This window comes from Copadichromis virginalis, linkage group LG17 (genome assembly GCF_057382275.1).
Source record: "Copadichromis virginalis isolate Kocher_CV1m ecotype Utaka linkage group LG17, C_Virginalis_male_GT1.1, whole genome shotgun sequence".
In the NCBI taxonomy this organism is placed as follows: Eukaryota; Metazoa; Chordata; class Actinopteri; order Cichliformes; family Cichlidae; genus Copadichromis; species Copadichromis virginalis.
In genome coordinates, this window is record NC_140634.1 from 25,910,683 (window position 1) to 25,933,961 (window position 23,279).

Below are 23,279 nucleotides of genomic sequence, written 5' to 3' on the forward strand. Positions count from 1 at the left end.
TGATGTTGCAGCTCTGAAATATGGCCAAACTGGTGGCAAGTGGCATCTTGGCAGCTGCATGCTTGACTTTTCTCAGTTCATGGGCAGTTATTTTGCGCCTTGGTTTTTCCACACGCTTCTTGCGACCCTGTTGACTATTTTGAATGAAACGCTTGATTGTTCGATGATCACTCTTCAGAAGCTTTGCAATTTTGAGACTGCTGCATCCCTCTGCAAGATATCTCACTATTTTTGACTTTTCTGAGCCTGTCAAGTCCTTCTTTTGACCCATTTTGCCAAAGGAAAGGACGTTGCCTAATAATTATGCACACCTGATATAGGGTGTTGATGTCATTAGACCACACCCCTTCTCATTACAGAGATGCACATCACCTAATATGCTTAATTGGTAGTAGGCTTTCGAGCCTATACAGCTTGGAGTAAGACAACATGCATGAAGAGGATGATGTGGACAAAATACTCATTTGCCTAATAATTCTGCACTCCCTGTAGATCAAAGATGGGTCACACACATCACTGATCTGTTAATCAGTCCGACAGTATGTAAATGAAATTAACGTTACAGCACACCATATTATTTGCCATATTAAGAACCAACACTACAAAAACATTTAAGAAGTCTAACATTGCTAGCAGACAGCTAGTTAGTACAAGGTAGCCACACCGCTAATAATTCATAACTAAATCCCCAATGCTAACTAAAAAAGGTAGCTTATTTAGAAGTTATTTAGCTTCTTTAGCACCCTTTAGCTCAAATTCAGTTATATCACTATCTAGCTAAACAATAAATGTAATATTTAGTTTTGTTTATCATAATCCCATAACGGTCATTTTTAAACATTTTTGGATCATTCAGCATTAAATCTGTCACTGTCCCACAATAAGAACAGTTAAAGTATGATTAGAAAAACATACTTTTGCTTATATTTTTCATTGAAAGCTTTATTTCTTTATTTGTCAAATTGAATGTAAATGCACAAATAAAGAAAGAAGAAAGTTGTTTCCCTTTGACAAGAATTAAGGCAAAAAAAAAAGCTCCTTATTATTATATTTGGTGGACAAGAATCAATCTAGACCTCCCAAACCCCCTGTTGTCCTATTACCGCTTTGAAAAAAAAAAGGGTTTTTTTCTTGTTTAGTTTTTTCACTACCTGCTGTACAATTTCCTTGGTTTCCTTTGCAGCACTTCTACGTATTTTCTTTGTCTGAGTTATGATAATTACAGGACAAAATACAGATAATGAGCTATCCTATTTAACAAAGTTGGGCCCAAAGAGTCAACATGACAGGGTTTCTTTGATTTACTACAGTGTCATTAAAACTGGGACAAATTACTCTTCTTTTTCTTAAGACGTGTTGTTAAACTCCTTCACACTAAAAGAACATGAAGAATTTTATAGGTTACTGAGCAATAGTTTTGCTGGCACAGGCTACTTAAGACCAGACTGAGCTGTATGCGGCCCACAACCTAAAATGAGTTTGACACCCCTAATCTTGACTAAAGGTTTAGTCAGCTGTTCCAAGATCCGCTCCTCCAAGTGGGTCTGCAGCGGAAGTTGCCTCCTGGGATTTCCCTCTCGCATCTGTGAGTTTGCGTCAGATCCAACTGTATTTCTATCAAGCAGCAGATGTCTGCAGGGTCACCGCCTGGCCTGGAGTCCTTGTGGCATCGTCACAGTTAGTCAGTGCAAGATCGAGGTGTGGAGGCGATTGAAATGCCACGGATCAGTGTAAAAATAAAAAATAAAAAAAAACAGACTCAAAGCTTACTGACGCAGATATTTCATAAGCCACCCTGGTTCTGAGAAGCACTTGTTAGCTACAACAAGGTTTAATGAAGACATACAGCGAGAGTCAATTTATTCCTCCTCCGCATCTGTTTTCCTCTAATTGGGTTGTTCTGAAACAAGTGCACGCACAGTTGTCTATATATACAGCAGGGCTGAGGACATGCAAATGGTAAGAGAAAAACTAACTTTTTACACAAAAGAAATGCCTAATTTTTAATGTAACTAAAAAAGAGTCAATCTGCTGCCAGTCCTCCATGGTTTCACACATTCTCCACCATCTCTGCATCATCTGACAGGCCCTGGGCTAACAGAGCCAGGGTTTTATTCAACATGCTGTTGCAGATACAGGAAAAAAAAAGCTGTTTCCAGTCATGGTGTGATTTGTGCTGCTCTGACTCATAGCAAGCCTGCTGCAGACAGGCTACCACAAATATTTGGGTGAGCCATCTCTGTGTGGAGCCACTTGATGGCCTCTTCTCCCTTCTGTCATGCCTTTTCTTATTGAATCCCTGCGAGTTTTCCTTTAAAGATTTTACTTTCTGTTTCCATCTTACCATTTTTCCTTGGTCACTTTTTCCAACTCCTTTAACATCTCTCCCTTTCTTTTCTTTTTACACCACACTGCAGTTTTTTTTTTTTCTCTCGTACACAGTCTCCCCTCTCACAAGCTTGGTCACGCATGTAGCATCATGGGGGATATTAAGTCTGTTTGCTGCTTTGTCAAATGTATCAACTTTAAAAGAAGGCTGTATTTATATCAGGAAACATGAAATCAAACATGATAGCTCATATATATTTGAGTTTGAAAGGCCTCAGAAGGATTTGATGAGACAGACAGAGAGTTAGATTTAAAAAAAAACAGAAAAAACAGTACGAAACATGATAGATGTGGGTGTGTGTCAGTAAAAAGGTTTTGTTACTTTGCATTGATCGCTCTCAGTGGAGCCTTGTGCAGTGACCATGCGCCGCAGCAGCTGTCATTCCAGCAGCCTTGGCCAAGTTCCTGACAGCTCCCTGGACATGTGTTCTTCTCCCCACTTCTTTCTCCTCACTTCTCCACTCATTTTCTGCAAACTCGGGCTTAATTAGCCACAAAGTCCAGCACACCTACAGCTGTGGGGTTTGGAAAGTGGAAGCAGAGATGAAGAGATGAAGTGAGAGTAGTAGTCAGTCTTACCTAGATATGTCACATATACCGCTGACACGTTTTTTCCACTGCCCTTAATACCAGACCTGTGAGCTCCGGGATCCTTTTATTGTGCAGCATGTGATTTTATAACCGTCACAACAACAGTGAGATAAGTTTGAATTACTCCCGCATATGGGAAAGAGATACTTCCAGAGCGACAAATAGGTTCTTTATTTGTGTGTCTCCTTGGCTATATAACACGAATTAGGTCTCTCCTCAGTGGCTGGTCTGGTCCAATCTGTGGGATTAAAGAAAAAAGGCAGCAGTGATTATCTTTGTTATTGCTGTAATAACTGTAAAGATTAAATATAACTTCAAATATGAATACCTGTGGGACTAAGTGCACCATGGCTCTAAATGAAAATCAGTTAAAACATTCAACTTTTCTTATGGCACAACCAATCCTGAGCCAGTGCTGTAGGACCTAAAAACTGCAGTTCCTGTCACGGCCACTTGAGGCTGCCTTTGATTAAAGATAGTACCGTATTAAAATCTCTTTAGTCTACATACCTTTCCTCTGTTTATTGATATAATTAATATTAAAATTAAGTAAAGAACAGTCTAAAGCATGAATGTCAAACTTATTTTACATCAGGGACCACATACAGCACACTTTGATCTCAAGTTTATCTCCACATTAAAATCACTGTGATTTCTTAATATAAGGAAAAGTGTGATTTCAACAGCACATCTCAGTTTTTGTACATGATAAAGAAATAATGCTCTATTTAATGAAATAAATTAGTCAGCATGGCTCTTTGTGCTTAAATTGGAAGAAAAATGTTTTGAAGTTACAGAAAAAGTTTTGATAGCTCATTTCGCAGACTGCCCTGTAATTATAAAACAACGTTTTTGTTAAATATTTTTCTGTTTGTTCTTTATTTCACTGTGGACACATTGTAAAGGCAGTAGGCAGAATTAAAGTCTTTGCCAGGCTAATTTTGGCCCTCAGGCCACATGTTTGACACCACTGGTCTAAAGAGTCAGTTCAGTTGTTTCATTTAGTTTAGTTTATTTGAGGTCTCTCTAAGTAGAGTCATAAAGTCAGTTAGTTCACATTAGCTTACATTTAATACCAGAAAACCCCTTCTTACTGGATCAGCAAAGGATACAGATGCTAAATCCCTGATTTCATTAAATTAAGCAAGAGCTTATGAATTCAAAATTGAATTTTTTAGAGAAAAAGTGTCTCATTTGTTCTCTTAAATCTACATCACTTACATTAGCATGTGCCTCTCATTGTTTATCCTTATTTTCTAGCACGGCTGTGGGAACTTCATCCGGGTGGTGCAGCCTTATAACAGAACTCATCTGTTCATGTGTGGCAGTGGAGCATATAGTCCCGTCTGTGTGTATGTCAACAGGGGCCGCAGACCAGAGGTGGGTATAAATGAAGGAAGCACTTCATTAGAAAAGCAAACTCATGAAGGAATAAATGTTTTGGGGGAGCACCGAGTAGGTGATCATTGCAACTGGCACTGTAACAGCTGTTACAGATTAAAATTCTCATTGTGCAGAGTGATTATACACAGACATGATCTCAAGAGTGGAAAAATAAAATAAAGTCTAGCACTCTCGTACATCTGTAAATATATTGTAAATGACTGGGTTGTAATGGTGCACAAGTGAGGCTAAGGACACTTTGTAAAGTTTATGGAAGTTTTGGTTTCTCTGTTATTTCCAAAACAAGCTTGTGTCAACTATGTTGAGCAAATATAATTAAAATGATGTAATTTATTTAGCTCCTGAAAACTTTAGTCGACTGTTAATACAATGCGCGATGAGTGAAATTAGTGTGACTAGCACACAGAGAAAATAAGCGAATCTTATTCACTGTGTGACAGTAATCATAAAAAATGCCTCAAGAGGTCTGTTTACCCCTTTTTTGCAACAAATCAAATTATGTACAATTATTTAGAGGTTTGAACCCAACATGACATGTTTTTGATTGATTGCTATAATAACATGAAAATTGAATTTTCCTTGTATTACTGACTGTTGGAATGAGAACAGCAAAATTCTGAATCGCTAAGTGCGGAAAATACATTAAGCTGATGTCAATTGGTGCATGAGAAAAAATGGCTATAATCATACCACAACATTGTTTTCGCAGATCTCCTAGGAGTTGGAAGTGTCAACATATGGTTAAAAAAAAACATAAATCTCGTAACTTTTTTTGAGCACAGTTTTCATGTAGTCAATTTGATGCCACATGAGAGCAGAGATGCTAAGGCTGAGAGAGAGAAAATTGAGGTCTAGTGTCAAGGATGGATGGCTGTATTGTGAGCTCTAATCTCCAGCCACACAGCCCTGAAAGTAAGAGCAGGGAAGCCCTCCAGGAGAAAAGTGCTCACCGAGCGAGCAGCGTTCAGCCACAGACCGTCAGCTGCTGCCAAACACTAATAAGCAGAGCGAGAGAGCTGCAAACCAGGCTCCTTCCTCACCGCGGGGCCTTTTGTCATTTGGGGTTTTTGTTTGACAGGCAGACTGCTATGTTTGCAACTTCTGAACTCAAACATGTCAGTGTCTCAAAGAAAGTGATCTGTTAAGTGTAACAAGCTGTTGTAGTGGGAAGCTGACAGTGAGCTCTCATCATGGACCTTTGCTCTAGGTTGTGAACGTGCTGCAGCCTGTTGAATGGATCTAACGAGATTTTTTTGCACGTGTTAGTGTTTTTCGGCCTTAGTTTTTCAAGTACTCCTAAAACACATAGTGAATTACATACTGCGATAAATGTCAGTCTTAGTCGGGGAAATAATCTTTTATTTAGTCTTTAAATCTTTATATGGTGTCGTAAGTCTGCTTTTTCACGAGTGCACATAGCATATTTATTTGTTGAAAAAATATTACTTTATAGATCTCCTTCTAATAAAAGGAAAAAAACAATCTGAACTTAATATCAAATAATCTGTGGATGATGAACTGCACGTTTATCCCTTCATCTTTGTGCAAATTTTTGGAACAACGCTGCTTAACAAAGGTCAATGAGCCAAATGAATTACAAATAAATAAGACATTTTTTCAGATGAGAGGGGCTTTAAAATTAATAAGATGGCTATTTTTTGCAGTGTAGAGGTTAATGACAGGACCTGCCAGATGGAGTCTATCCACTTCCAGAACCTCTTGGCGAACAGGCATATTTTCCTGGAATAACAGTGCTTAGCTGACGTCATCCCCATTCAAGGAAGCTGCACCATCGCCATGGGCATGATCTAAATAAGATGGGACAGGAAGTGCTATAATTTAGCTAGGTTGCTGCGGTGCTTGGACTGTCCAGTCTGCCGCAAGGAGGCTGTTGAAACTTGGCAGCATTTCCGCCTGAGAAGAGGAGTTGGCTGTCCAACAAATAAGCAGGGAAATTCCTCCTCTTCTCCTCCCAAACGGAATGTTCTTTTACTATCCCACATGGAGCAGTTAAGGTAGACCAGGGCAGGACAGCCTCTGTGTCTCCTTAAAGGAGGCTCTGAGCAGGGCTACTCTGTGGGACGCAAAATACACTGTTGCACTCAAATATTCAGTTTTATAGCGGTAGAGAGCACAAGACAGAAGAACGTATCATATAAAACTGTCTCCAAAATGTCTGACTTCCTCTTTTTCTCTGTGGCAGGAACAAGTATTTCACATTGACTCCAGGACAGAGTCAGGAAAAGGGAGGTGCTCCTTCAATCCACAAGTGAATACAGTCTCTGTCATGCTCAGTAGGTGCCTCAATCGCTATCTACTATTTTCTTGTTTTTTTATAAAACCCCTGAAAACAACATTATTTTTCACCACAAAATTACATTTCCTTTGTTTTGGAGTGAACTTTTTGAAGCAAAAACAAGAGTATGCATAAGCCACTAGATTTAAAAGATGGCCACTCTGACCTTTTGCCTGGGAAATCTTTTTCTATACCTTTGTTGTGACGTGACGACCAAAGACAGGTTCATTTCGTATGCAGCCGTATGACTAAGTTATAATCTGCATTGTTATTTATTTGGCTGTAAATGAAGTTCAAGAGTCCTTGATAAACATTTTACTTAGGCAAATTATCAAATGAGCCTTGAACAAATGAACAAATAGAAGTTATACGATGGAAGGTACTTTGAAACTGGCGTCACTTTTTCAAACTGGAGGCTAGCTCATAGAGGCTAGCAAGTATTGAACAAATAATATCAACAATAGATAATTAGTCTCCAAAAGCTAATCAAGATTAGCTAATTTGTCTCCAAACGTTGATTCTGTTCATCTGGACGTAGCGTTTTAAGTGGGGGAAATATTTTGATCACTAGTTGTTGATCAATGGTCATGAGAATTTGCATAATTATGATGAAGAAACTGACCTCCCAGCCCATTGTTCCTTCAGTGGTGCTAGTTTCAGTCATTATGCAAATGTACTGTTTATAAGGTTGGTGTGCATACCCAACCTTTCTTTAAAGTTTCTATATACATGGCTATGTGCCATGTCACTTGCACACTGCTAAAGTTAGCAGCGTGTCTTCTGACCTCAAACGTCAGTTTGCCATGGGCAGTGTTGGGGACGTTACTCAAATAAAGTAATGTATTTCACATTACTCATCATTTTACTTTCAAAGTAATTCGGCTGGAGGAATTAATTGTTACACTACTTGTTACATTACTTTTTTGTTATTTCATAAAATGACCCAAAATGCATTATACATAATTACCAGGTTAATACTTCAGTCAAGTCAGGCTAAACCCATCCCTTTCTCCACTTCTCCTTCCTTTGATCTCTGATTGGCCAAGGGGTGTTTGGTTGCTGTTGACATGTCTAAAGGCGAAACACTCCACCCTCAGCTCTGCTTTCTGACACCTGAGTATTGCCATGTCAGCAGCAGCTTTGCCAGCCAGTGAGCGATGTCAGAGATCACCGGGAGGGAGCCAGAGGGAAGGGTGCAGAATAATCCAAAGCCAGGGTCAAAGGCAGTGCTGTGAAAGCAGTGATGCAGCACGCGGAGCCCCTAAAGATCTGAGGCAGTGTCTGGGCTCAATAAAAAGCTGTGTTTCATTTCCAAATCCTCATGTTTTGGACCCTGTGTCGCTGTCTGAGTACTGTCAACACTCACCCCTTAGCTAGCTGGCTTGGATACGGGCCACATACCCTTAATCCTCCCCTAACTTGCCCCACATCCTCCAAAACATATGGTCCGAAACTGATAGACGATTAAGTGAGAGAAAAGGAATGCTAAAAAGCATGAAGCAGCTGTGAGGAACATGCTTATTAACAGCAGGACACACGCAGAGTGTAAGTGCCGTTAGTGCTATAGGCGTTTGGGTTTGAGTTCATTCTCAAAAAATAATAATGGTATAAATATATTACTAAAGCATCTGAATGTACCAAAGTCATGCAAGGCTCTATGTGTATTGTGGTAATGTTTTCAGGATTGTTGTGTGGGAATGTTGTTGATTGGGCTTGTGTGCATTCTTCTAGATCAGGAGCTGTTCTCAGGCATGTACATTGACTTCATGGGGACAGATGCTGCCATCTTCAGGAGCCTAACCAAGAGAAATGCAGTGCGGACAGATCAGCACAACTCTAAGTGGCTTAGTGGTGAGCACATGTCAGAGCTTCTATGTAAAGTATGAATTCACACAAATAAGATCTAGAAGGCCTCTTACCTTTTTTACTGTTTCACTCAGAGCCCATTTTCATCGACGCCCACCTCATACCAGATGGAACAGACCCCAATGACTCCAAATTGTATTTTTTCTTCCGCGAGAGGCTAACAGATAACAGTGGAAATACTAAGAATATCCACACCATGGTGGCCAGAGTGTGTCCGGTAAGTCCCTTTTGCTTTTGCCAAAATAAACCAGCACAGTTTCTTTTGTGTTTTTGCGTTGCTATGTGCGGCTTTTGTCGGCAGAATGATATTGGCGGACAGCGCAGCCTGGTCAATAAATGGACCACCTTTCTTAAAGCCAGGATGGTTTGTTCAGTTGTGGAGGAGGATGGCACGGAAACCCATTTTGATGAACTTGGTGAGTTAAACAGAAGACCCTACTTGCAGCAATGCACCCTGTTATTATCAATGTATTACTTTTGACACATCATTTTCATGCTCGGGGTCTTCATGGTCTGCGGACCAAGTTTAAACAAATTTTACTGTTTGAAAAATATAATGCCGAGAACCAAAGAGATTGCTAATTTCCAAAAGCTTGCTATTTATGTTCCAAGGTTTCAAACAGATTGCTTTCTCCATAAACAATCCCGGGAACGTCCCATGTTTGGTCTGGATAAGAATTTCAGCCGTTTGTCCAGTTTCAAAACAATTGTTCTGTTGCTTTTGGTTACCTGGTATTCAACTATAAGCACATCCAGGACTTTCTTCGCCTTAGCCTCAAATTTCAAACATCAGCACGTAGCATTTGAGACCCAGACTCCATCTGTCAACATGTACATTTATCAGGCATTCATCTCTCTTTGGCCTTTTTATCTGTAGGATGATGTGAAATGAGATTTGGGGAATTTGCTGAAGGTATTAAACTGGAAGGTGTGTGCTTTTCTCTTTGTGTGTTTTCCCTTATAGAAAGTGTGTTTTTGCTGGAAACGGATCTGCCCAAGGGCCTGTTGGTGTTTGGCGTGTTCACTTCCACAAGGTAAGGCCGATGAAGCCAACTGTAACATTCCTGTAGGCCTCGGAGGTATGGTAATCATTCAGGGGATATCAGCAGATGGGGATGTGCTTGTCAAAGGGCCACTTACATATAAATATCATGTGTCACGTGGCAGAACAGCTTATTCAGATGATGAACTATCAATTACAGTGTCCTGGTGGTTTGGCCATATGGTATTCCTTGATTTTCTTTCCTCAAGATCCTCTGCAGCATTGTGCCATGTTGCAGACCAAGTGCGAGGGATACATTTATAGCACATGTGAATGTTAGAATTCATATGACATGATGTTGTTGGATGTCTTCCATAAGCATACTCTGTAGGATTGTTGAGTGCACAAAGAATTTAGTTACTGCATTTTTTAAATAGCTGAAACCCAGCCATGGTTTTTAGCAACTAGATAAACACACATTATAAAAAAAATCTGAGAAAAATATTGGAAGACAATAGCCTGATATCACAGAGTATTTTTATAATATCAGAAATTTAAGAAATAACATAAAACAACATAAAAATCTTTAGATACTTATTTAATTTTTGAAATCCTGGTAATTATTTTTTTTCATTTCATTTCATAGCCACAGTATGGTACATATGTCTAACATTTCAGCATTCAGGGTAGCACAGTGGTGCACTATTGCCTCACAGCAAGAAGATCTTGAGTTCATTTGTCCAATGTGGAGGTTATATGTATGTTTTACACTGTCAGCACCTCTGTGACCTTAAAATAGATGAGCAGAAGAGGATGGATGGATTAAAAAAGCATTAAAATTCATTTAAAGCTAATTATGGAATTTTTAATGAAATACAAAGTTAAAGACAGTTTCAGATATGTACAAGGAGTTCAGTAGTGAAAGATCATTAGGTTTGTGTTTAAGTTGTTAAAATGGGCCCAAAAAGAACTAAAAAAAAGAACAAAAAGAAATAAAATACACTGCAGGAAGGAAGAAAGTTGACCAACAAAAGTCAACGAAGGCAAAAACTGTGAAAATGAATTATAGAAACCAAAACAGTGAACACATACATGGCCCAGGGGACCTCAGTAAGTGAAAGAGAGGAAAAGACATGGATGACATAATAGGAAAGAAAATACTAAAAAACACAAAGAAAGAGGATCAAGGAAAAAATCCATGAGCTTCTGTGGTAACTGAAAAAAATGTTCTCAACAAACTGATTACTGAAACTGCTCTCCTCCAGCAGAAAGCACAGCCAGCAGGGCAACAAGGCAAATTTGGAAGTTTGAAAAAGTGATCACTCGATACTTCTGGTCAGATCTTTAATTGGGTCTGTTTGTTTAACCAAGTGTGACACTCTCACAACCCTCGATCCACTTGTTACCTCAGGATTGTAGAGCCTGCAGTAGTGTCTCCTGGCTCAAAAAAAAAACAGCCAAACTAAACACTGAGGTCCTCGAGGTCTCTGAGCTCTGTGTTATTCCTGCTTTCTTCCTCCCTCTCTCCACTTTGCACAATACGCTTCTGTTCGCCTTTTCAACAAAGCCTCTTTTATGTGTTAAGCAGTGTGGTTTTAAATGGCTGAGCCAAACCACATCAGACCATCGAGGAGGAAATAGGTGAGCTGTTGTCAGCGGAGCGTGACAGCAAGTTCACCCAGGCTCAACTCAGAAAAGGAGACCTTAATAAACAACCTCAGAATATTTCATCTGGGAGGGTCTTGAGATGGTGAATACTGGTTCCTGTTGCAGTGTCTCACCCAGGTTGTGCATGTCGTTTCAGCTCCGTGTTTAAAGGCTCAGCAGTGTGCGTGTACAACATGGCGGACATTCTCACAGTCTTCAACGGGCCCTTCGCTCATAGAGAAGGGCCCAACTTTCAGTGGATTGCATTCCAGGGGCGCATCCCCTACCCAAGGCCTGGAACTGTAAGTTACATTTAGGCCAGACAGTCATTTTTTATTGCTTTTTCATGATATGATAAGATAACCGATAATTACTAACATATGAGCGTATGATCATATTGTTTTATATTCTAAATAACATTTCCAAACAATTTAAAGCCATTAAACAATAAGTAAGGTATTTTCTCTGCAGCAGGACTTGCAATACTATTTTCTGTTTATTTAAATTTTCATTAATTGATAAAAAGAAAAAGAACTTGTGGAAATGAATGAATGAGATTTTGTTTTTGCACTGTTCAAACCCGCCCTATGTTTCTGCAGTGTCCTGGTGGAGCCTTCACACCTGACATTCAGACAACAAAGGAGTTCCCAGATGATGTGGTGACCTTTGTCCGCAACCATCCTGTAATGTTTAACGCCATCTATCCGGTGGGGAGGAGACCCCTGGTGGTTCGTACGAATGCTGATTATAAATACACGGCAGTGGCTGTGGACCAGGTCATGGCCGCTGACGGCAACTACCAGGTGCTCTTCCTTGGCACAGGTACGCGTTCTGCAGTTCAGATACAGAAACACTTTAAATATGGTTTTTGTACACATGTGACAAAAACAATATGACTGCATTCTACAGGCCTCAGCTTTCTGGTATTAGTTCTGGTATTTAAAAAATACCTTAGGCAGGTGTCTCATGCAGAATATTTCCGATAGATGTAATTTTGTGTTGAAATACGATAGAATAGTCCTTTATTGTCATTGTTCGTGCAACAAAGAACAAATATTTCGTAGCTCTTCAGCTGTTTTGACAGCAAAAGACAAAAAGAGACTATACTATAAAGATAACAGAGCTAAAGGTCAACAGAGCTTTAGGGAGCGAAGAGGGGCTTACTGGTTACTGCCAATGGGGAGAAACTGGTTTTTTTTTTATCTGTTAGTTTTGGACCTGATTGAGCTTAATCTTTTCCTCAGAGGCTGATGTCTGGGGTGGGTGTGGTCCATTATAATACAACTAGCTTTCTTTTACAGTCAGCTGTTGTAAACACAACCAAAGGAAGGTCTTATTTATATTAGACGATAATACACTCTGCTGCCCTCACCACTTGTTTCAGATCTTTCCTGTTTCCTGCTGTGCAACAGCAGGTCAGAAGGTTCTCTACTGCTGACCAGTAGAGGGTCAGCTCAGCAGGTGATGAGGGAGGTGAGTGTGCTTTAACTTCCTTAAGAAGTTAAGCCCCTCTCTGGCTTTTTCCACCTGATGAGAAGATGCACGAGGTCCAAGTGAGGTCAACAAAGCCCTGGTAGTAGAGGCATAATAGTCCAGGTATTACAGGATGGGTGTTTTGCCTCTTAAAGAGCAGTGGGATGCATTTTTCTTTGTTTCTTCACACAAAAAAATATAAAAACGAACCAGCCAGACTACCAGCATCTCAATATTTTAATTTTACTAGCTCATTTAAATATATTTAATTGAAGTGAGATCAATGTTTGCGGTGCAAAGACGCTGTGTATAAAATAAATACAAACTGGATTCCATATAAGACCTACATCGTGGCATCAGCACATTCAAATATAGCCATCGTCTTTTCCGAAGACTGTGGCACCACCATATTCCTGTTCTAGGAAGATGAGCTTTAAGTGCTACTATAAATTCATTTACAATGACATGCAGTACACAGAGGCTGATAGTGACATTTTCTTTCTGAACAGGTTATTGCTTGGAAACTCAATGACACAGCTGGTTATCAGATACACAGATAAGCTGGAGTACTTGTGTTGTTGCCACTCAGCTCAAACAGGTCAACATGGCGCTGCATGCAGTATAAATCAGTGCACAGATAGATCAGAGCAAAAGATAAAGTCCATTAAAAGTAGATTTTTTTCCATTACATAAGGAAGGAGGATCTATAATGGATTGCCACTTTTTTAGAAAGTCGCTACCTCCTGAGTATAAGGTTAAATGAGGGACACCATTGTAAAACATCACTTAAATGTCAAGTCATTGAAAATGCTAGAATGGCTTGCACTTGCAGAAATAATTTTTATGAACAAATTATGCTATAAAAAAAAGGCCTGACAGAAAAAAAATGTAATGCTAAAAGTTGCATGTGATCATTGAGATAAAGCAGAGTAACATGTGATTATTTTCTCATCAGCCTAAATGTATGATCAACACTTTTCTCATTTTCAACCCATTGACCCACGTGATAACAGTATTATCATGGTGGTGCTACCGTTTTATGGCGCTGCGTGAGTACAAAAGGCTGAGGAAGTGGTGGGCTGATATTTACAGACAACAACATGAATGCCATAAGCAGATATACCAAAATACTGGCTGACAAGATGACACCCAGTCTCCAGAAACCTGTCATGTATCACAAATATTCCAATGATCCAAACCTCACTGACAAAGTAAAACAAGTGAAAAATGCCAGACCCATTAAATCGTTACATCTATGCTGTCGGTGCATCATAAGTGCAAAACCTTCTGAAACCCTACACTGCAGCCTATACCATAATCTAACACTAATATGTGAAACATAAAGTTTGGTAACAATATCAGTCGCTTACATTAGCTGCATAGGCTCTACATAGTTTTGCTGCAGAAGTATAACTTAAGCATTCGAAGTGATGCAGTTCCAAAAAGGTTCTACAGTTCTGATTTAGTTGACATGCAATATTGTGCAACAGCTTGCTGTGTAGTGAATATTTGTCGAATATATGCCAGTGTGTTTCTGTGCTTAAAAACACCAGATTTAGATAATAGAAAAATGTGTGTTTGTTAGCAGAAGTGCGTGTGCATTCATGCTTGTAATTGTCCACGTGTGAACATTGGCATTCAGCAAACTGCTCTGGGAGTCTCTCGCCCAGCTGCCGGTGTTTATCGAGCAGCCTCTCCTTTCTGTTCCTCCTGCCTTGATTTTTGAAGAGTAGCCAGTGCCGCGTACCCATATCTGCTCCTGAAATGGCGCTTTGTCTCAAGGATGGGGGAGACGGTCTTATCAGGCATTTCCAGGAGCTGTTACTGTACCCCCCTCCTCCTCCTCCTCCTCCCTGCTCTGCTGCTCAAATTCCCAGGCCAAAAGAGCCATACTGATGAGGATAGAGCTGCATTTTGCCCTTTTTGTGGTCCTTGACCTGCCTTAAGAGCTTCCATTCCCACTCCTGTCACAGCTGATTTTGTTTTTGGAAACTGGTCATGGCTATCATGCCTAATTCAAAAGCAAACATGGGCAAAGACAAACAGACTGCTGGTGGAGCTGGTGGGGTTTTTTCCACCAGCAGTCGTGTTCTGCTTTTACTGATGCCTCACAACTCTAGAGGTTCATTGCTGCGTAGCCGTATCTGTTTCACACGGTAGTTAAATGCATGTGTGTGGTTGGAACTCATGAGACGTGTGCTTTTTTGCCCTTCAGACAAAGGTACAATACAGAAGGTGATTGTGCTACCCAGCAACCATTCCCTGCATGACGATCTGATCCTGGAGGAGCTGGAAGTGTTTAAGGTCTGCTCTGTATTTCTTCCTTCTCTCTTTTTTTTTCTCTTTCACTTTAATCCCCTTTCTCCCCTTAAATCAAAGGCAGGGACTGGGAGGAGGATGTGTTTGGCCACTACACAAAGACCAAGGGCAGACAGACAAAAGGCAGGGTGGCATTTGCGAGATGGATGTTCTGTAGTGCAGAGCAGTGTAGAGTGATGAGAAACATGCTAGCATACTCCAAGTCTGGAAGTCACCCTCAAGTGAACCTTTGCATATGTTGCTTTATCTTAGGTGATAGACCTGTGATCAGAAGAAAAAGTCTCCTTTGATCTTTCTACCAAATGGTGCCACACATAGACTTCAATCTAAAGAGATTTGTCTCTTTAGAAGACATAATTTATTTCTCAGGCTACTAAAGACATCTGTCCAGAGTTATTCTAGACCAGGGGTAGGCAACTCCGGGCCTCGAGTGCCAGTGTCCTGCAGGTTTTTAGATGTGTCCTTGATCCAACACAGCTGATTCAGATGGCTAAATTACCTCAACACCTCCTCAACATAACTTGAAATTCTCCAGAGGCCTGCTAATGAACTAATCATTTGATTCAGGTGTGTTGACCCAGGGTGATATCTAAAACCTGCAGGACCCCGGCACTCGAGGCCTGGAGTTGCCTACCCCTGTTCTAGACTGATTTGTGCTTTTTTGCACCAGCATTGCAGTCCTTGTGATTATGTTTGCTTTGCAAGCTCTTTTTCAAGATCAAGAGGTGTCTTGAAGTCTATAAAGTTAATATCATAAATATCAACATCTGTAAAGTAAATATCAGGTTATTAGGTCTTATGAAGGGATGAATCCCAATTTTCGTTTTTTTTGGTTCACCCCATCATAAATATGTAGGGAAGACGTCAGGCAAGAGGTACAACAGTTAGTCTACTGCCATTGGCAAATGAGGGTGGAGGCTCTTTCATGACTGATTGTTGGCTTCTTATCTTATCATAATTGATGGAAATATAAATGCAGAGAGTATGCATTAATAATACCATCTGGGAAGCAGATGGCAACAGCTTTATCTTCCAGCATGAACACAATCACAAACATACTGCCATTACAGCAAAAGGATACCTGGATAGAAAAACATACAATAGAAAACTATCAGTCATGGACTGGCCTCCCCAAAGCCCTGACTTCCTTCAGCATTATTGAAGCAGTGTGGGATCATCATAACACAGAATAGAAACAAAAGCAGCCAACATCCAACGAAGAGCTTTGAGGTTCCTTCAAGACGCCTGGAGAACTATTCCTGTAGAACACTCTATAGGCAATAGCTTCATAGGGCCTGATTTATTTTGGACTGTATTTCATGAAACAAGAACTCTGAGAGCGCCCATTCTTTGCTATATAATTACCATAAAGTCTGGTATTTGTTTTCTCATCTAAGTGTTGTGAATTAAAATGTATATTTTCCAGAAAGTTCTACGTTTATTTCATCAACACACAAACTCTGAACTTTGTTTTTGTCTTTGCTGTTTTTCAGAATAAGGCTCCTGTTACAAACTTAAGAATATCCTCTAAAAAAGTAAGCATTCTGAATATGTTATGTATGCATCTGCTTATCTTAAGTGCACTTATATTGTTTAAAAACATTCACTGTCCAAGGCCACTACGTAATGCATTCAACAGTAATCTCCTGTGCGTGATAAGCCTCCCAAAGGCACGGAAATAATAAGCCGTTTTTTTTTTTCTTGCGCCCTGCCTCATTTTCCTGTCAGCCGGCCACTTATTAAGACAAACAGGGCTGCTGACATTTGAACTGTTTATTTTGCAGCAACAGCTGTACGCCAGCTCGGAGTTCGGGGTCTCGCAGGTCTCCCTGCACCGTTGTCAGGCTTACGGCTCAGCTTGCGCTGACTGCTGCCTCGCCAGAGACCCCTACTGTGCCTGGGATGGACTGAGCTGCTCCCGCTTCTACCCCACTGGCAAAAGGTAGACAAACGTTTCCAGTTTGAGGGTTTATAGCTACAGTTTCCTGCTAGTATTAAATTTAATTGTACCCAGTGAGGATTGCTTTCTTGTATTGCATGAAAAAACATTCTGCAAGCCCCCAAACAAATTATTCAGTGGTAATAAGCACTGATAGGTGTTGACAGGAAACCCATTCATGGAGGCAAAACTTTCACGAGTCTTAAATAAACATTAGCGACTTTTACATTTTTCAATATTAAACACTATTTTTGTTCACTTTGATTATACTTAACATTTTGCAATTTGCAGGATTATTACAGTGAGGTTTACAGTAGCCAGTGAAGTTACAGCAAATATCAAACCAATCGACTTTCCAAAGCATGGGAAGCAACTGATGTGCTATACGTTAAACTGGAATAGAACGTTTTGCTCAAAACTTGTGAAGGCCAAAAGATCACATGACTGCAATCCTTCAGTGCACACTTCTGTGTTAGCCAGATTCCACTTTTGTAGTTTCCTTTCCGGCGCCTAGACATAACACAGACGAGGAGGTATGAGCGACACCTCGCCTCTGCTCCGGTGTCTCTCTGGTTCCTTTAAGGACCAGCTGCCTGTCTCCTGACAGTTCAGTCAGACGCAGGCCAAATTTAGTTTGGTCGTAGAACAAAAGGCGTGTCTCTGTTTTTCTGCAGAGAATGTCTCTGAAATGTGTCAGCTGTTTACTTGCTTTTTTCCTCAAGCTGTTATATATGAGTGTTCTACACCGAGTGGAAGAACATGGTCAGATTTTCCTCATATTGTTTTGGCAGCGACTGCTTCTTCCACCATTTCAATATGACAGACGGACGGTTGTTATGATTGTGTATTTTATTTTGTAAGCCATCGACCAAGTTTTTTTCCCTCCTTCTTTCAGGAGAAGCAGAAGGCAGGATATTATGCATGGAAATCCACTCACTCAGTGTAGAGGATTCAATTTAAAAGGTAATTAAAGCTCCGGAAATATCCTTTTAAAGGTAACAATGGCTCAAGGCATCCTGATTAATGTGAAAGATTCAAAACAGAGCTAAAAGAGGTTTAGTTATTAGACTAATATTTGTATAGGTGGCCAGAAACATGACTCTTCATGAATGCTAATGTTGTTTTGATAAACTGGATTTGTAAGTTTTCTTCCCAAATGTAAGTTCATTTGAGGTTTACACACAGCCTGTGCCTGCACATATTTCTGTGTGTGTTCTGCTAGCATTTAGGCCTATTTTTGAGTTCGTACTCCAGACTTCATTCTTCATGAATATATATCCAGTCCACTAGCAGGTGCGGTTTAATGAGAGGAGAGAATCGGCTCCCCAGAGTGTTCAATTTCCATGAACAGTTTACTTTACTAAATTAACACGAGCGTGGGGAACCAGCCATATGGCCATTACCGCTAATTAGTCGCAACCCTGTCATACACCCGACTGAGTGATGAACCGTTTAGATAGGAGAAAAATGACACAGTTAATAAGTGAATTGGTTTGATACGTCAAAGTGTATATTGTTAGTGGAAAATGAAGTCTGGGGTGGGGTTCGGTTGTGCCGCAGGTGTCAGACTAATCTTTGAGTCAACATCTCGCTCTCACTGTTGAGGCTTGAGACAGATTTGAGTCCATCTGTGCTCTTTGTGTCTGTCAGCAAATGACGTATGAATTGCCTTTCTTGACCCTGTGCATGTGTCTGCCTGTGTCTGCGTGTGTGTCTTTGTGTCTGTTAGCCTACAGGAACGCAGTGGAGATGACACAGTACGGCGTAAAAAACAACACCACTTTTCTGGAGTGTCTTCCCAAGTCTCCTCAGGCGTCTATTCGCTGGCTGATTCAGCGAGACAATGACAGAAGAAAAGAGGTCTGTTTGACATTTAAAGCACTTTAATGCATTCATAATTCCATTAACATTGACCTCCAAGAGGTCAATGTTACGGCCCACTTTAGCTGCAGAATTTAACAAGATAAACCCTTCACGATGCAAGCGATTTGATTAGATGTCCTGTTGTCAGCCCGTAGGGGGTTGCTCCAGTGTTTGGTTAAATATTACAGCAAAGATTAAACATGTCGTAACAATCCAGTGAGCTCATATGAGTTATCAGGATGTGCACTGCCTGAGGAATGACACTCTTAATGCTTATTGGCAGGGGAGTATCGTAATAAGTGTTGATACAGATCAAACATGATATGGGCCTTTACTAATGGCTCGACACACTCAATGCTCAGTGGGGAAACATTTTGCAAATGTTTGACGGCACTTAAATAGAGGGAGCATTTTAAAAGGCAGCGAAAGTTTAAACAAAGCTGGGCATGATGAAAACACATCTTTTATGCATTTAGCTCTCACCTCTGTCGAGCAGGGTTGCATGGGGGAGGGGGGGGGGATCTTAAAATAAATCACTTCAGTTTTATGATGTGTAATCACTGGAGCCTTTTCCAAATTGAGGCCAGACTGATTTGGAAGTAGTATGCTGTATGCAGTGGTAAGCTGTAAGGACGAGTCTCATGAAGCTTCAAGCGCTTCAAGCACATATATCTAAAATACCTGTCATTGCAGTGACTCCCTGGCAACCTCTAGTCCCTAGGGAAAAATGTGTGTTCCCTAATTGGTTGGCAAGTGGTTGGTGTAGGTTGCTGCCAGTCACTTGGTGAAATCGATTGCAAGGAGAGCACTGCCCCCAAAACTCCCTTATTAGTGCATTGATCGCACAGATTGCCACAGTGGCTTGTAGTTTGCATGGAAGGCCTTGTCTGCAAACACTTGCTAACTAACCTCTGAGTTATAGTTAAACTTCTAACAGTGCGAACCACATCTGAATCAGAGAATTTCCGCCTTCAAATTAAAGGTTGTTCCTTACTGCTGTAACAACACCTTTTTAAATGTAGCAGCTTTTGCTATGAAGACAAATAGTCTTTGTTTCCACTTTAAGTCACACTCTTCACAGTTTTGTTACTGCTTAGCAAGTAGTTGGCAGGGGTTTACAGACAAGTAAGAAGCATTCTATATAAAGTACAGGCAATGACATCAATATCCTGGTGACCAAAGCATTTGCAATGAAGTTTAAGTCTTTAACTTTAACTTTCAGGTGGCCAAACCAACACTTAAACTTCCCACAGCTCTTAGGTTTAAATTAACATTTCAGGCGTACTTTTAGTCATTATTGACTATAATTTTGAGCAGTAAACACATATAAAATTTGGGGTACTTCAATTTTTTTTAGAAAAAAAATATACATTCACAGTTTGCTGTCTTCCGATCTTCTAATCAGTAATCATGAATAACTGAGACTTGAATGTCCTAGTCAAGTCTCGCCACTCGCCATCCCTCTTGATAGCACCAAGATATTTATTACAGGCATTTATTTAGCCAGTGGATAAAAGCACATGCATAAATGAATAAACATGTTTCCTAATTTGACTTTTGAGGGTGTGACAAGTCATACAACGGTCATCCTTGCCATTGCACAATTTTCTGACAGGCTTCTTATCAGGATTTCTTAAGAGTCTCTCTCCTATAATGTCTCCAGTCATGCAATAAATCTGTGCCCTACGTTATTGAGTGACAAATTAAAGTAAAAAATAACCATACTAGAGGAATAAACAACGGTCTTACAAGCAATAGTCCCTTTATTAATGTTAAAAATGTTAGTCTTCTCATAGGTGTTCATTAGCTGATTGCAAAGAGTCCTTATCCTGGCGGTGCACCATAATTTTGCTGTACATTCTTGAATAACGACAATAAAGAATCTTATCTTATTAATCATTAAGTGATCCCTTAAATCTGCATTTTTTAGCCAGGATTTTTGTTGCATATTTTTGCAGGTTAAGCTGAGTGACCGCGTCCTCTCCACCGAGCACGGCCTCCTCATCCGCTCTGTGCAGCTGTCCGACCAGGGTCTTTACTACTGCCTGACCTCCGAGAATGGCTTTAAACGCACTGTCGCCAAAATCCGTTTGCATGTGCTGAGTGAAGCCATGGTGAGCATGCTGACAGACAAGCAGCAGTCGCCTTGGGCATGGACCAGCTCTTTGCACCCCAAGGTCCTTTTGGCAGCCTTCAGTCCCGCAGAGAACCTGGCAGTGCAACAATACTGCAAAGAGAGAAAGGAGCTCAAGAACCTCCAACAGAGGCAGCAGCAGCAGCCATCGGAGCCGCCCGGACCTCTCAGAGGGGATTTGGCCAAACTGAAACCATTGCTGGACCGGAGGAAGAGCCGCAATAGACGCAATCACCCAGAGGACTGACAGAAGGAGCTTGCAGCTGCAAAAACAGACATGCACAACTTCCTATAGTCCCCACAAAACAGTTACAGATCCCCATATTCCAACTTTCATCTCAACCTCAGAGCTCCGTAGTTGATAGACATTAGAGGGAGAAGCATGGGGAAATGTTATATAGCAATATGTCCTTTTTTTTGCATGAGGTACTGTGACCAGAAGGCTGTGACATGAGCCATTCTTTTTTTTTCACAGTCACAACACAAATCAAAGCAGCCCTATTATGACTGCCACTAAGAATCTGTTGTCTCTGCTGACATTGCTAACCATAATACATGTCAGGTCGCCGCTATATTTTAAAGCGGGAGTAGAATTTGAACTAGTTGGACAACAGCTCACAGTCAATTTGTGCTTCTTGAAAGAAGAGGAAAGTCATTTAAAAAGCTCGTGTTAAATGGAGCTGTTTGAAAAGGGACAAACAATAGGCAGATGCATGTTTATTAGATGCTACTCCTTTTTGAATATTTTATTTTTTAACTAACCAAACGATTAAATTATGGGACACTCTACAGGACTTTGAGAATATATGTAGTTAGCATACTGTTTACAAAAACAATGGTCATGCTAAGAGCCCACGGCAATAAAAAGTGTGGTGTTGAAGGGACGAAAGTTAAAACTCTATTAGTTCAAAGGCCAAGCTTTACGTCCAGTGCTGATGCTACCCAAATGGCAATTCTTGTTGCATACATGTCGTCTATATTTATTCCTACTACTCAGATGTACATGTGCTGTATGAATATGTGCCTCATGTTTAATCTGCATATTGTATCATAATTCTCTCATTTCCAACACAGACGCATGTTCATAGAAGGTGTCTTAAATCCTCGCCTCGGTTAGATTTTAGCAGCCAAGCTAGCAGATACGCACATTTTAATTAGTGTAAAACTACGCAGCTGCTGAAACACGACAGTATCCGTTATTGGATCCACATTTTCTGAGCTATCTCCAGCAACTTGGACATACTTTTAATTCAGAAGTAGTAATTGTCAGTGAGGTAGTCTGTGATTTAGAGCCTTCAACATATGTGAAAAGCCAATTTTTTCCTCCTAAGCATAGTTAATGTAGATAGCGATTATTTGTTGCTTGTGTACAGAGCTTTTTGTTGTTGTTTCTCTGTTTGTTTGGATGTTTCATTCTTTTAATTTAATGTCGTGCCAGGTATTGTGTTTTAAATGTGTATATAATTTCAACATATTTCGCCAACTAACTGCGACTGTCTGCAAATTGTAGAGGCATACAGTATTATTTTGATTTTGAGAAAAAGACTTTCTAGCGTTCTCTCGTACAGATCTCTCCAGCATCATGTCAACAGTGTAATTTTAGTCCTATGAAAAATATGTATTTCTATTTATTAATGTCATGGTAGCCTGAATAAATTTGTTCAGATCACTCCCAGTTTTACCAACAAATCTTAGTGTTTACTGTACAACCACAGCACAAGACAAACTTCTAATGGTCCTGTACATTTTTAATACTACAGTACTGTACAAAAGTTGGCAACGGGTCTGAATTTTACATTTTTGGTTCAAAGTGTATCAGTATGTACAGAAAAAGGTACAACAATGAGTGTGAGCAGCCATCCATTAAACATGGTGGAGGCTCTGTCATTGTTTGGGGGTCTGTATTTCAGCTTGTGGTACTGGAGGTCTTGTGAAAATTAATGGAATTATGAATGCATTAAAGTGCCATCACATTTTGATTCACTATGCAATAGTATACCTGGATAGAAAAACACAATAAAATGCCAACAGTCATGGATTAGCAAGAAAACTTTCAAGTAGGACTCCATGCTTTCTTTTTCAAAAGTTTCCACTCCTGTACCAGTTTGAAGGCTTTGTCTGAGTGGACAAAATTGCTCGCCTGAGGATTTAGTAGGGAGATTGAAATTAAATTTTTGTTGAGCCTCTGGTGTGTAACCCTGTGGACTCCACTGAAAACTGCAATTTAGTCTCTGGGTAGTAGCTGGATACCAAATATCATCACCAAAATCAAATCACTTTTTATTGTCACATCACATGTGCAGGCACACTGGCACAGCACATGCGAGTGAAATTCTTGTGTGCGAGCCCCACAAGCAACAGAGATGTGCAAACACAA

General features: G+C 40.3%; 1 protein-coding gene across 5 annotated transcripts in view; it reads left to right on the forward strand.

The window, feature by feature from the left end:
- sema3c (sema domain, immunoglobulin domain (Ig), short basic domain, secreted, (semaphorin) 3C) overlaps positions 1–22,577 on the forward strand; it is a 45,885-nt gene extending 23,308 nt beyond the window's left edge. For 4 of the 5 annotated variants that reach the window (XM_085437560.1, XM_085437561.1, XM_085437563.1 and 1 more), the window contains exons 5-17: positions 4,240–4,359; positions 6,587–6,677; positions 8,411–8,530; positions 8,620–8,961; positions 9,510–9,579; positions 11,332–11,476; positions 11,774–11,996; positions 14,863–14,951; positions 16,460–16,501; positions 16,751–16,908; positions 17,801–17,868; positions 18,635–18,765; positions 20,727–22,577. In XM_085437560.1, coding sequence (XP_085293686.1) covers positions 4,240–4,359; positions 6,587–6,677; positions 8,411–8,530; positions 8,620–8,961; positions 9,510–9,579; positions 11,332–11,476; positions 11,774–11,996; positions 14,863–14,951; positions 16,460–16,501; positions 16,751–16,908; positions 17,801–17,868; positions 18,635–18,765; positions 20,727–21,149 — 2,022 coding nt within the window. In that variant the 3' untranslated portion in view covers positions 21,150–22,577. The remainder of the gene's footprint in view (positions 1–4,239; positions 4,360–6,586; positions 6,678–8,410; positions 8,531–8,619; positions 8,962–9,509; positions 9,580–11,331; positions 11,477–11,773; positions 11,997–14,862; positions 14,952–16,459; positions 16,502–16,750; positions 16,909–17,800; positions 17,869–18,634; positions 18,766–20,726) is intronic. The other variant, XM_085437564.1, reaches the window with a different exon arrangement.
- Positions 22,578–23,279: the final 702 nt, after the last annotated feature.